Genomic DNA, 15,282 nt, shown 5'->3' with positions numbered 1-15,282 from the left:
ACATGATTTTCAAAAGTTCCCCTGATTTATGCTCCTCCAGGAGAACCCCTCTGCCTAGACCAAGTCCAGTATTCAACCCATGTTAAAACTTGGCAAATGTTTTTGGGAAGAAAATAGCTGATGATCTCATCTCACATAAGATGGGCTCTTTCTTCAGTGGACTCTTAGCTCATCTAGTCCTTGTTACTTCTACATGTCTCTGATGATTTTAAAAATATGATATTTGTACTTTGTCATTTTTTCCTAGTTGTTGCAGTGGGAATGATGGCTGTCACTACTTATTGCATTCTACTTAGAAGCAAAAGCCTTTGCATAACTTTTTAAACCCTTTTATTGTAAAATAAAATATTGATACAGAAAGCCACACAAGAACAAATGTATAGTTTAATAAGTTATTATAAGGAAAGTCTACTTATAACCACCATCCAGGCCAAGAAAAATAACTTTGCCTGCCACACTGGAAGCCCTTCCACGTGTCCCTTTCCAATCTCAAAACCTTCCCCCAGGCAGGGTAACCATTATCCTGACTTTTACAGTAATCATTTCCTTGCATTTCTTTATAGTTTTATCAGCCACGTATGCATCCCTAGACACTTACTCTTACTTATTAATTTCTTTTTGTATTTTTATTTACTTAGTTTTTATTTTTTTATTTTTTGGTCGTGCCATGCAGCACGCAGGATCTCAGTTCCCCGACCAGGGATCTAACCCGTGCCCCCTGCCATGGAAGCGCGGGGTCTTAACAACTGGACCACTTTTTCATATTTTTAAAAAGTCTCCTTTTTTCTACAGGTTTTTCCTCTATTCTCCTTCTCCCTCCCCCACTCCCAGAATTCATGTTTTAGAACCTGGGCATTTGACCTGCAACTTCTCCCACAATATGGATTTGATCGACTGTACACTTATAGTGCAGCTCTACACATTGGCCTGTCCTCTGTATGTTCTGCAAACTGGCAGCTGGATTCAGAGGTTAGATCAAACCACGTTTGGTCCCTTTGGCAACACTACAGAAGGTGGTGTGTTAGGAGCTGTTATTAATTACTAGGTGCATTAATTTACTGAGTGTTGCAATATGGTGATATTCTATCCTTTATTTTCTTTTGCTGGAATACTTTATAAAAAGAAACAATCCTCTTATCTACGGATCCTCTCTCTCTCTCCCCGCTTCCTTGCCTCTCCTTCTCTCTCACTTTCTCTCTGCTTCTGTTTCTTTCTCTCTCTCTCTCTGCCTCTGTTTCCTACTATTTTATTACCCAATTCATATGCGATACAGTTGGTAAAAGAAAGCCTGGATATATGCTTACTAGTTTTCAAGATAATAAAATCTTCCAAAGGTAACTAATTAGGTTTTTTTAAAATATCAACAGGAACCCATAGATTTAAATATATTTATTGGATTTTAATCAATTACAATTATCTCTTTTAAGGTTAAAATTGTATCATCTTTGGTCAGTGGAACATCTTCAAATTGACTCTTGAATCTTTTTGATATCTAGTAGTCTTTGATAGCTTGCTTGCTATCTGGTATGAAAAGATGGTCCAGGCTCATCTATACATTCCCTGTCCTAAATCTGGAATCAGACATTTCTCTAAGAAGCCCTGGTTTCTTTTAGTGGGAAAAGGAATTTCAAGACAGTCAGGGAGTGGAGATGTTCAATGACTTGGCTGGTCATTATTTCTACGCCTCTTCAGTTGATAGAGCTAGAATATAATTTTTTTTAAGAAAAATTTAACTCAAATTTTTCAATTTTTAAAAAATTACAACAGGAAAATAATTTTGAATCACAGTTTTTAGCATCTGCTCTGTTCCCTTGTTTTCATTTTCTTCTTCATGGACTCCTATTATCTGTATAGTGGATTTTTACCTGTCTTCAATATTTGTTGCTGTCTCTCAAATCCTTTTTACCTCTTTATTTCTTTTTGACTTTAAAACTTTCCTCTTTTTCACCTTCTATTTGTCTTTTGGCATTATCTGTTTTGCTCATTTGTTCTAATTTAACCCTTCATTCTACAGTGATTTTTTCTTACATTTCTAGTATTTTTCTGAGTTTTGTCATCTCATTTCTGAGCTTTTCAGATTCTGACTTGTGTGTTTTCACATCTCGCACTGTTTTCCTAATGCCTTTTAGCATATTTTTGAAATAGTTGATTATAGTTTTGATCTGTTCTGTAGTTGTATCTTTCTGGTATGCTTTCATTCTCTATAGAGACGTAATTGCTGCTTATTCTCTCTTCATATATTAACTTTAATGGGATCTAGCCTCAACACCTTTCTGTTGCTCAGTTTTACATGAAATGAGTTTTCCTGAACTCTTAGAAGAAAGAGTGGTTTGTGCTAATATTTCCAGTTTCATGGAGTTCCCTCTTTTTTTTTTTTCATGTAGCATTAAAAAATATAGTGGTTTGCCTCCTGAGGTGTATTGGCTTTATTCAATACTCCTACTTTTAACCTGGCCTTCTTTTCACTGTATCTGTTGTCCTTGTTCTGCTCAATTTTGACTCTGCTCCCAGAAGTGTGGGCCCTGTCCTGGAAAGCCATCTTGGCTGGTCAATTTTGAGGGTTCCTAGTGACTAGATGGCTCTAGCACAACTGGTTCTCAACTGGGGTGATTGTGCCTCCAACCCCACCCCCCAGGACATGTGGCAACGTCTGGGGACATTTTTGGTTATTACAACCAGGCATGTACTAGTGGCACTTAATCAGTAGAGGCCAAGGATGCTGTTAAACACCCTATAGTGCACAGGACAGCCCCTCCCCCACCCAACAAAGAATTCTTTGTTGCATCTCCCTCCCTCTTGCATCTCCCTTCCACCCTCCCTATCTAAAATATGTTACTCCATTTTCTTCTGGCATAAAGTATTGCTTCAAAAAATCTGATAATAGGGGCTTCCCTGGTGGTCCAGTGGTTGAGAATCCGCCTGCCAATGCAGGGGACACGGGTTCGAGCCCTGGTCTGGGAAGATCCCACGTGCCGTGGAGCAGCTAAGCCCATGCGCCACTACCGACCCGTGCTCTAGAGCCTGCAAGCCACAACTACCAAAGCCTGTGCACCTAGAGCCCGTGCTCTGCAACAAGAGCAGCCACTGCAATGAGAAGCCTGCACACGGCAAGGAAGAGTACCTCCCACTGTCCGCAACTAGAGAAAAGCCCATGTGTAGCAACGAAGACTGAACGCAGACAAAAAGAAAAAAAAAAAGTATACAGTAAATTATAGCAACCCACCAAGATTTCCCCAAGTATACTTCAGGAATTAATGAGAGGAGCCAGGGACTTCCCTGGTGGTCCAGTGGGTAAGACTCCATGCTCCCAATGCAGGGGGCCTGGGTTTGATCCCTGGTTGGGGAACTAAGATCCCACATACCGCAACTAGAGAGCCGGCATGCCTCAACTACTGAGCCTGCACGCCGCAACTAGAGAAGCCCTGCTACAAAGACCCTGCGTGCCACAACGAAGTCCCAGTGCAGCCAAAATAAACAAACAAATAAATAAAAACTTAAAAAAAGAATTGAGAATCCACATACAAAATACCTTGGAGTTTTTATAAGGTATGCTACACAAAGAATTATTGCTTTAATCATTTTTTCTGGAGGAAGCCTGAGCAAAGTCATTCCAATTACTGGGGGAAAAAAATCAGAACAGATTTCAGAAGTGGTATCCTTGATATCATATATAAAATGAAATTTAAAGTATGATTCCAACACTTCAATGTTAGGCTCAGTCAGTGTAACACATAATTTAAAAAAATTGGGTTATATCTTTCATCTTCCTAGACTTTAAAGTTAACTGAAAACTTTTTCCTTAAAGCCCATGGGAAATCTACAGAATAGTGAATCCCTAGTGTCCTAAATTGTTTCTTTTAAAAGACTGAAAATGACTTTAAAAAAATCACCTCTCAACGATGTTGAGGCAAGACACTCCATCCTGGCCACCCACAGCATAGAGAAAGCCTCCAAGCACAGCCACACCAACACTTGTCCTGCAGGTGCTTGTAGGAGCAACATCACTGCTCCATTGGTTTGTTTTGGGGTCATACCTGCAGAGAACACGTCAAGAACACAGTTCGTATTACACAAAGAGGGCTATGTTTATACATGCAATGATATATAATATGATATATATATTCTTTCCCCAAATATAGGCTGATAAGTAACTAAATATGTGATAGTTTAATTTATATATAGTTTTTGAAATTCAGTTTTACTTAAAAAGTTACATATAAATATATTTTCTTTAAAAATTTTTTTCAGAATGTTATAGATAAAGCTAAAATTCTCTTTGAGTTCCACCCAACTTCTGTTCTTTTCCCATTTTGATTTGGTGTACATCCTTCAAGATTTTTCGGTAAAATTCTTTTAAATAGGTATATATCTATCCATATATATATATTTCTTTATATGCAAGCATGTTTTCTGTACATAAGTAATGCCACATATTATGCATTACTTTTTCACTCAATATATTTCTGAGATCTATTCATAATAGATATAGCTCTAGATTTCTCTTTTGAACTATCTAATTATATTGTGTGTGCCATATATTATTTAAATCATATTTCTATTGATGTATCCTTACATTGTGACATTTTGTTATTAAAAACAGTGACCACCCTTGTATATTTCTCCTTGTGCAATGGATGATGAGAAGCAGAATCATGGAGCAAAGAGTATATTCATTTTTTTTTTAACATCTTTATTGGAGTATAGTTGCTTTACAATGTTCGGTTAGTTTCTGCTGTATAACAAAGTGAATCAGCTACACATACACATATATCCCATATCCCTTCTCTCTTGCATCTCCCTTCCACCCTCCCTATCTAACCCCTCTAGGTAGTCACAAAGCACCGAGCTGATCTCCCTGTGCTATGCAGCTGCTTCCCACTAGCTATCTATTTTACATTGGGTAATGTACATATGTCCATGCCACTCTCTCACTTCGTCCCAGCTTACCCTTCCCCCTCCCCGTGTCCTCAAGTGCATTCTCTATGTCTGTCTTTATTCCTATCCTGCCCCTAGGTTCATCAGAACCTTTTTTTTTTTTTAGATTCCATATATATGTGTTAGCATACAGTATTTATTTTTCTCTTTCTGACTTACTTCACTCTGTATGACAGAATCTAGGTCCATCCACCTCACTACAAATAACTCAATTTTGTTTCTTTTTATGGCTGAGTAATAATCCATGTATATATGTGCCACATCTTCTTTATTCAATCATCTGTCGATGGACATTTAGGTTGGTTCCATGTCCTGGCTATTGTAAATAGAGCTGCAATGAACATTGTGGTACATGACTCATTTTGAATTATGGTTTTCTCAGGGTATATGCCTAGTAGTGGAATTGCTAGGTCATATGGTAGTTCTATTTTTAGTTTTTTAAGGAACCTCCATACCATTCTCCATAGTGACTGTATCAATTTACATTCCCACCAACAGTGCAAGAAGGTTCCTGTTTCTCTACACCCTCTCTAGCATTTATTACTTGTGGATTTTTTGATGATGGCCATTCTGACCAGTGTGAGGTGATACCTCATTGTAGTTTTTTTTTTTTTTTTGCGGTACACGGGCCTCTCACTGTTGTGGCCTCTCTCGTTGCGGAGCACAGGCTCCGCACGTGCAGGCTGAGCAGCCATGGCTCACAGGCCCAGCCGCTTCGTAGCATGTGGGATCTTCCCAGATTGGGGCACAAACCCGTGTCCCCTGCATCGGCAGGCGGACTCTCAACCACTGCGCCACCAGGGAAGCTCCCTCATTGTAGTTTTGACTTGTATTTTTCTAATGATTTGCGATGTTGAGCATCCTTTCATGTGTTTGTTGGCAATCTGTATATCTTCTTTGGAGAAACGTCTATTTAGGTCTTCTGCCCATTTTGGGGTTGGGTTGTTTGTTTTTTTGATATTGAGCTGCATGAGCTGCTTGTATATTTTGGAGATTAATCCTTTGTCAGTTGCTTCGTTTGCAAATATTTTCTCCCATTGTGAGGGTTGTCTTTTCGTCTTGCTTATGATTTCCTTTGTTGTGCAAAAGCTTTTAGGTTTCCTTAGGTCCCATTTGTTTTTATTTCTATTTCTCTAGGAGGTAGATCAAAAAGGATCTTGCTGTGATTTATGTCATAGAGTGTTCTGCCTATGTTTTCCTCTAAGAATTTGTTAGTGTCTGGCCTTACATTTAGGTCTTTAATCCATTTTGAGTTTACTTTTGTGTATGGTGTAAGGGAGGGGTCTAATTTCATTCTTTTATATGTAGCTGTCCAGTTTTCCCAGCACCACTTATTGAAGAGGTGTCTTTTTTCCACTGTATATTCCTGCCTCCTTTATCAAAGATAAGGTGACCATATGTGCGTGGGTTTATCTCTGGGCTTTCTACCATACTGTCTTGATTACTGTAGCTTCTTGGTATAGTCTGAAGTCAGGGAGTCTGATTCTTCCAGCTCCATTTTTCTTTCTCAAGATTGCTTTGGCTATTCAGGTCTTTTGTGTTTCAATAGAAATTGTGAAACTTTTAGTTCTAGTTCTGTGAAAAATGCCATTGGTAGTATGATAGCGATTGCACTGAATCTGTAGATTGCTTTGGGTAGTACAGTCATTTCCACAATGTTGATTCTTCCAATCCAAGAACATGGTACATCTCTCCATCTCTTTGTATCATCTTTCATTTCTTTCATCAGTGTCTTATAGTTTTCTGCATACAGGTCTTTTGTCTCCTTAGATAGGTTTATTCCTAGGTATTTTATTCTTTTTGTTGCAATGGTAAATGGGAGTGTTTTCTTTATTTCACTTTCAGATTTTTCATCATTAGTGTATAGGAATGCAAGAGATTTCTGTGCATTAATTTTGTATCCTGCTGCTTTACCAAATTCATTGATTAGCTCTAGTAGTTTTCTGGTAGCATCTTTAGGATTCTCTACGTATAGTATCATGTTATCTGCACACAGTCACAGTTTTATTTCTTCTTTTCCGATTTGGCTTCCTTTTATTTCTTTTTCTTCTCTGATTGCTGTGGCTAAAACTTCCAAAACTAAGTTGAATAATAGTGGTGAGAGTGGACAACCTTGTCTTGTTCCTGATCTTAGAGGAAATGGTTTCAGTTTTTCACCATTGAGAACGATGTTGGCTGTGGGTTTGTCATATATGGACTTTATTATGTTGAGGTAGGTTCCCTCTATGCCTACTTTCTGGAGAGTTTTTATCATAAATGGGTGTTAAATTTTGTCAAAAGCTTTTTCTGCATCTATTGATATTATCCCATGGTTTTTATATTTCAATTTAATATGGTGTATCACATTGATTGATTTGCATATATTGAAGAATCCTTGCATCCCTGGGATAAACCCCACTTGATCATCGTGTGTGATCCTTTTAAGGTGCTGTTGGATTCTGTTTGCTGGTATTTTGTTGAGGATCTTTGCATGTATGTTCATCAGTGATATTGGCCTGTAGTTTTCTTTTTTTGTGATATCTTTGTCTGGTTTTGGCATCAGGATGATGGTGGCCTCGTAGAATGAGTTTGGGAGTGTTCCTCCCTCTGCTATATTTTGGAAGAGTTTGAGAAGGATAGGTGTTAGCTCTTTTCTAAATGTTTGATACAATTCGCCTGTGAAGCCATCTGGTCCTGGGCTTTTGTTTGTTGGAAGATTTTTAATCACAGTTTCAATTTCAGTGCTTGTGATTGTTCTGTTTATATTTTCTATTTCTTCCTGTTTCAGTCTCAGAAGGTTGTGCTTTTCTAAGAATTTGTCTATTTCTTTCAGGTTGTCCAATTTATTGGCATATAGTTGCTTGTAGTAATCTCTCATGATCCTTTGTATTTCTTCAGTGTCAGTTGTTACTTCTCCTTTTTCATTTCTAATTCTATTGATTTGAGTGTTCTCCATTGTTTTCTTGATGAGTTTGGCTAATGGTTTATCAATTTTGTTTTATTTCTGATCTGATCTTTATGATTTCTTTCCTTCTGCTAACTTTGGGTTTTTTTTGTTCTTCCTTCTCTAATTGCTTTAGGTGTAAGGTTAGGTTGTTTATTTGAGATTTTTCTTGTTTCTTGAGGTGGGATTGTATTGCTATAGACTTCCCTCTTAGAACTGCTTTTGCTGCCTCCCATAGGTTTTGGGTTGTCATGCTTTCATTGTCGTTTGTTTCTAGGTATTTTTTGATTTCCTCTCTGATTTCTTCAGTGATCTCTTGGTTATTTAGTAGCATACTGTTTAGCCTCCATGTGTTTGGATTTTTTAGTTTTTTCCCTGTAATTTATATCTAGTCTCATAGCATTGTGGTCGGAAAAGATAGTTGATATGATTTCAATTTTCTTAAATTTACCAAGGCTTGATTTGTGCCCCAAGATATGATCTATCCTAGAGAATGTTACATGAGCACATAAGAAAGTGTATTCTGTTGTTTTTGGATGGAATGTCCTATACATAAAAATTAATGTCCATCTTGTCTAGTGTGTCATTTAAAGCTTGTGTTTCATTATTTATTTTCATTTTGGATGATCTGTCCATTGGTCAAAGTGGGATATTAAAGTCCCCTACTATTATTGTGTTGCTGTTGATTTCCCCTTTTATTGCTGTTAGCATTTGCCTTATGTATTGAGGTGCTCCTATTTTGGGTGCATAAATGTTTATAATTGTCATATCTTCTTCTTGGATTGATCCCTTGATCATTATGGTAGTGTCCTTCTTTGTCTCTTGTAACAGTCTTTATTTTAAACTCTATTTTTTCTGATATGTGAATTGCTACTCCAGCTTTCTTTCAATTTCCATTTGCATGGAATATCTTTTTCCATCCCCTCACTTTCAATCTGTATGTGTCCCTAGGTCTGAGGTGGGTCTCTTGTAGACAGCATATATATGGGTCTTGTTTTTGTATCCATTCAGCCAGTCCATGTCTTTTGGTTGGAGCATTTAATCCATTTACATTTAAGGTAATTATCGATAGGTATGTTCCTCTTACCATTTTCTTAATTGTTTTGGGTTTGTTTTTGTAGGTCTATTCCTTCTCTTGTGTTTCCTGCCTAGAGAAGTTCCTTTAGCATTTGTTGTAAAGCTGGTTTGGTGATGCTGAATTCTCAGTTTTTGCTTGTCTGTAAAGGTTTTAATTTCTCTGTTGACTCTGAAAGAGATCCTTGCTGGGTAGAGTAATCTTGGTTGTAGGATTCTCCCTTTCATCACTTTAAATATGTCCTGCGACTCCCTTCTGGTTTGCAGAATTTCTGCTGAAAGATCAGTTGTTAACCTTATGGGGGATTTCCTTGAATGTTATTTGTTGCTTTTCCCTTGCTGCTTTTAATATTTTTTCTTTGAATTTAATTTTCGATAGTTTGATTAATATGTGTCTTGGCATGTTTCTCCTTGAATTTATCCTGTATGGGACTTGCGGTGCTTCCTGGACTTGATTGACTTTCCTTTCCCATGTGAGGAAAGTTTTCAACTATAATCTCTTCAAATATTTTCTCAGACCCTTTCTTTTTCTCTCCTTCTTCTGGGACCCCTATAATTCAAATGTTGGTGCGTTTAATGTTGTCCCAGAGGTCTCTGAGACTGTCCTCAATTCTTTTCATTCTTTTTTCTTTATTCTGCTCTGCAGTAGTTATTTCCACTATTTTCTCTTCCAAGTCAGTTATCTGTTCTTCTGCCTCAGTTATTCTATTGATTCCTTCCAGAGAATTTTTAATTTCATTTATTGTGGTGTTCAGCATTGTTTTTTTGCTCCTTAGTTCTTCTAGGTCCTTGTTAAACGTTTCTTGTATTTTCTGCATTCCATTTCCAAGATTTTGGATCATCTTTACTATCATTACTCTGAATTCTTTTTCATGTAGACTTCCTATTCCCTGTTCATTTGTTTGGTCTGGTGGGTTTTTACCTTGCTGCTTCATCAGCTGCATAGTTCTCTGTTAGTGGAGCTGGGTCTTAGTATTGATTGATATTACGTGGGGCCAGGAGGTCTCTGGTGGTCCAGTGTCTTGAACTTGGCTCTCCTACCTCAGAGGCTCAGGCCTGACACCAGGCCGGAGCACCAACACCCTGTCAGTCACATGGCTCAGAAGAAAAGGGAGGAAAAAAGAAAGAAAAAAATAAAGTAAAATAAAATAAAGTACATAAAAAAAATTATTAACATAAAAAATAATAATTTTAAAAAATGAGAACCAAACCAATAAACAAATCCACCAATGATAAGTGTTAAAAACTAAACTAAGATAAACATAAATATCAAAAACAAATCAGCTGCAGACAGCAAACCCTAAGTCTACAGTTGCTCCTAAAGTCCACCACCTCAATTTTGAGACGATTTGTTATCTATTCAGGTATTCCACAGATGCAGGGTACATCAAGTTGATTGTCGGGATTTAATCCACGGCTCCTGAGGCTGCATGGAGAAATTTCCCTTTCTCTTCTTTCTTTGCACAGCTTCTGGGGTTCAGCTTTGGTTTTGGTCCCACCTCTGTGTGTAGGTCACCCTTAGGCATCTGTTCCCCACCAAGACCTGAGACACCTTTTCCCCATCCAGACAGGAGGGGGTTAAAGCAGCGCCTGATTAAGGGGCTCTGGCTCACTCAGGCTGGGTGGAGGGAGGGGTACGGTAGTCATAATGGGAATGCGGGGCGAGCCTGTGGCAGCCGAGGCCAGTGTGACATTGCAACAGCCTAAGGCATGCCGTGTGTTCTCCTGGGGAAGTTGTCCCTGGATCACAGGACCCTGGCAGTGGCAGGCTGCACAGGCTCCCACGGCAGGTGGTGGATAGTGTCCTGTGCTTGCACACTGGATTGTTAGTGGACGGCGGCGGCAGCCTTAGCATTTCATGCCCATATCTGGGATCCAAGCTGATAGCTGCAGCTTGCGTCCATCTCTGGAGCTTGCTTAGGCAGTGCTCTGCCTTCTGTGGGCACAGAGGGAAGGAATTGCCTCTCTTTGTGCACCCAGAACAATGGTCTCTTGCCTCTTTGGCACGTCCAGACTTTTTCCCGGACTCCCTCCTGGCTAGCTGTGATGCACTAGCCCCCTTCAGGCTGTGTTCATGCAGCCAACCCCAGTCCTCTCCCTGGGATCTGACCTCCAAAGCCCGAGCCTCAGCTCCCAGCCCCCACCCTCCCCAGTGGGTGAGCGGACAAGCCTCTCAGGCTGGTGAGTGCTGGTCCGCACCGATCCTCTGTGCAGGAATCTCTCCGCTTTGACCTCTGCACCCCTGTTGCTGTGCTCTCCTCCGTGGCTCTGAAGCTTCCCCTCCACCCCCCATCTCCACCAGTGAAGGGGCTTCCTAGTGTATGGAAACTTTTCCTCCTTCACAGCTCCCTCCCAGAGGTGCAGGTCCCATCCCTATTCTTTTGTCTGTGTTTTTCCTCTTTTCTTTTGCCCTACCCAGGTACGTGGGGAATTTTCTTCCCTTTTTGGAAGTCTGAGGTCTTCTGCCAGCATTCAGTAGATGTTCTGTAGGAGTTGTTCCACTTGTAGATATATCTTTGATGTATTTGTGGGTAGCGAGGTGATTTCCATGTCTTACTCCTCCACCATTTTGAAGGTCCCCCTCTTCATTTTTAATTTAAAAAAATACTATCAAATTGCTCTTTTTGTAGCTATATATTTGTTTTTAATTTCATTAACTTTTCTTTCCAGTTAATTTCTTCTTTCTATTTTCTTGGGTTTTGTTGCTCTTTTTATAACTTTTTTATTTAAAAGCATGATTTATTTTCCCATCTTTCTTATTTTCAAATGAATGCACATAAATTATAATGTATATAAATCTGCCTCTGAATATTACTTTAGTTGCAGACCACACATTTTGATATTCATGGGCTTCACTGTTATTAAGTTGTAAATATGTAATCATTTCCACCCTTATTTAGTTAACTCAATTTGTTTTTAAGTGTGCTTTTTTTTAAAAAACTTCTATGGAGCTGATCCCTCTGTTGTTGTTGTTTTTTCTTTCCAACTATACAATCTGTATCTCTAGATCTTGATATGCTGCAGGGTTTCATACATATGTTTGGTAAGTATCAAGAACACAGCTGAATGAAAAAGGGTTGGATGAGAACAAGAAGCTAGAAGTTATTAAAAAATAAATTATTGTAGGTTTCTGATGTGCCAGGCATTGTCACAGATGTGGGAAAAGACATTTCAATAAACAATTACAGCCAATGTGATATGTACAAGTATGTTCAAAATACTTGTGAAAGATCAGAGGACTGAGTAACTAACCTGTCTCTATGGTGCCAGAGAAGGCTTTATATAAGAAGTAACATTTGAATCTTGAAAAGATATTCCAGGGAAGAACGAACAGCATGCATATATATAGGCAAAGAGGCACGAAAGAGGACAGCATGTCTAAGGAACTGCAAACAATTTGGTGGGTCTGCACTAGCGTGTTTAGGGAATAGTGGTGTGCCAGGGGAGACAGACTGGAGAAACAGGTGGAGGTCAGATCATAAAGGACTTGTATGTCACAGTAAGTGGTCTAGGCTGCCAGCTAGTGCCACAGACACAAAACTAAAGCAACACGTTACATCTGTTTCTAATTAACATCTCAACCAAAACAATATGAATAGGAGAGAAAAAAATTTCAAATTGACCCTACTTACCTTTCAACACTATTGAGATAAGAGGACCCATCATGGCCTCCTACTGCATATAACAGGTCATCAAGAACACTGACCCCAACTCCACATCGCCTTTTGCTCATTGAAGCTACCATTCGCCATTCATTGGTCTGTGGATCATATCGTTCAACACTGGAAATGGCATCTCCACTGCACCAACCACCAACTGGGGAAGTGACAGAAATGGTCAGGAGAATACCTGTCCTAAAGCATAGAATGTATCACTCACTGCTAACTTTTATTTGGTTAAGTCCTAATGCTTGGACTTACCAAATGCCTCTAGAAGCAGGTTAAAACATAAGTTATGATTTTTACTTATTCCACTGGGATTGCTATAATCTTTAGAATTTTCTAAATAAGTTAGTATTAGGTCCATTTTACAGAGGAGGGCAAGGACACCAATTCAAATTATATTGGGAAGTAATGTGGCATTTAATGGCCAAAACATTGAATTTAGTTAGAAAACTAGGGCTTGACTGTTGTGTCTACATAAATGTAATGTATTATCAAAAACCAAAAGAAGAACCATACCTCAGAAGCCTGTTTAAAAAAAAAATTTCTTTTATTCTGTTAGGGGAGAGGGATTTCGGCTCGTCTGCTCATGACCTCATCTTGTGACTAAAAATAATACAAAAATTCTTACGACTTATAAAATGTTTTGCCTTCTGTTTAATCTGCAGTCTGTACTGAATTCTACAATATCCAACATGACATTCAGGATCAGAAAACATTTTGAAGAAATTACATTTTTCATAAGTAAGTAATACTCAGAATAACAGGTTCAAACTGAGTTCAATAAAGCTTCTCTGAGTGTTCCCTGAAAAAAAGTGTAATTATAGCAGATAAATTTAATTTGTTATTCTTTAAAATCATCTCTATGTCAATCTAAAACAAGAGCTAGATTCTGGAGCTTAAAAAGTGAAGTCTAAGGATAACTTAACCTCAAAACATTTGAAAACTAATGGTTTCTTGGAGGTCTCAATAACTTCCTGAGCCAGAATAAAATGTGAATGTTTCTAACCTTCTGGTGGATTTGAAAACTCATTCCTTATTTCAAATCTCAGTATGCTGTATACATTTTATTTTATTATGATTTCATTTAAATTAGGATATTCAACTAATACTAAATCACAGTAAGTTTTGTCTATATTAATTTGCTTAAATTTGAATTCTGTTCTGGGATATATGCCTGGAGTTTCAATATCAGAGAAAACATCTTAACTTCCAACATAAAATTTGGCTGCAAATGTGAGGGTTATAAGCACTTGAGACAAATCAAACAGCCTAATTATTAAACCTCAGGCACAATTTATAATGAAAGCTATTAAAACCAGCTGTTTATTGGATTACACGGCTCCAAATCAAGTTAATATCACTTCATAATCTGTGTTCTTTGATACTAAAGAAAAAAAAAATAGGCCGTTAGGAAATCAAATTTAAACCTTTCCTGTGACCTGGGGAAAAAAGCAAAGGAAAAAGTTGTTCAATTCCACTGCCTCATGGCAATTTTATGTGCATTATGATTTCCAAGGCAGCAGGTGATGGCATAACGGGGACAGAACTAGCTAAGTTATTATTACAAGCCAGTACACTGTACTTAGCAAGATAAAGTGTATGCATAGTTTCTGCTGTGAGAACACTCAATTTGTGTTAAGTGATGCACTTTAGACAAAATATTGCTGAAAAGGTGACATAATAGTTTTATATGCGTGAGATGTTGACTGTGAAAAGAATTACTTCACAGACAGATTTGATCAAAAAGTGTTACCTTAAAGTAGGCAACTTTCACAAAGTGTCTGGAATAAGGATCAGTGAACTGAATACTAAAAAAAAAAAAAAATCCCCAACAAAAAAGAAGCACAGAATTGAGAAGCATCAAGAAACCTAATGGAAAACAAGAGGACAAACCAGAAGACATCAGTAGGAGTAAAATGCTGAGTAATAAACCTACTGAGATTATAGATTTGATCTTAGGCTTCCAGGATGAAGAAATGAAGACTCAATTTTCCAAAGTTAAGTGAGAACTGATAATTTGGCATTCCAAAGATAATGAAAAAATTGCAGTAAAAACCAAAGCAAATTAAGGATTAAGTTTTAAGTAGAGACAGGTGGGTCAAGATCTAAAATAATGTCAGTGGAACAGTATCACTCAAGAATAGAGGTCAGATCTGGATAGCATAAAAAGACTGAGAAAGCAGGGAAAACCAATACAGTTGTAAGAAAAAGACCTAATGGTTTTTCTCTACAAATGAAAAAGGAAACTTTTAGTTTAATAGTGTAAAAGAGGTGACAGACGATTTAACTTTTCTTCTTTATGTTTTCCTGTGTTAACAAATATTTCTATATTTCATGTGTATTCACTTCTATAATCAGAAAAACTTTAAAAAGTGTTATTTACAAATAGGTTATTGTGGGACTTCCCTGGTGGTCCAGTGGTAAAGAATCCACCTTCTAGTGCAGGGGAAACGGGTTCAATCCCTGGTCGGGGAACTAAGATCCCACATGCTGTGGGGCAACTAAGCCCGCACCACAACTACTGAGCCCATGTGCCTCAACCAGAGAGCACATGTGCTGCAAACTACAGAGCCCATATGCTCTGGAGCCTGTGCACCACAACTACAGAGCCCAAGTGCTCTGGAGCCCACGCCACAACCAGAGAGAAAACCCACACCCCACAACTAGAGAGAGGGCTGTGCACTG

The 15,282-nt window shown here is 38.3% G+C and overlaps 1 protein-coding gene across 4 annotated transcripts in view; it reads right to left on the bottom strand.

Moving 5' to 3' along the window:
- Window positions 1–15,282, bottom strand: part of KLHL20 (kelch like family member 20) — a 98,887-nt gene that overhangs the window by 14,938 nt on the left and 68,667 nt on the right. For all 4 annotated transcript variants that reach the window (XM_067728682.1, XM_067728680.1, XM_067728679.1 and 1 more), the window contains 2 exons: window positions 12,565–12,748; window positions 3,891–4,034 (listed from right to left, as the gene is read on the bottom strand). In XM_067728682.1, the coding sequence (XP_067584783.1) occupies window positions 3,891–4,034; window positions 12,565–12,748 (328 nt within the window). The remainder of the gene's footprint in view (window positions 1–3,890; window positions 4,035–12,564; window positions 12,749–15,282) is intronic.

This window comes from Pseudorca crassidens, chromosome 2 (assembly GCF_039906515.1).
Source record: "Pseudorca crassidens isolate mPseCra1 chromosome 2, mPseCra1.hap1, whole genome shotgun sequence".
Taxonomy (NCBI): domain Eukaryota; kingdom Metazoa; phylum Chordata; class Mammalia; order Artiodactyla; family Delphinidae; genus Pseudorca; species Pseudorca crassidens.
This window is presented reverse-complemented; position numbering and strand designations above follow the sequence as displayed.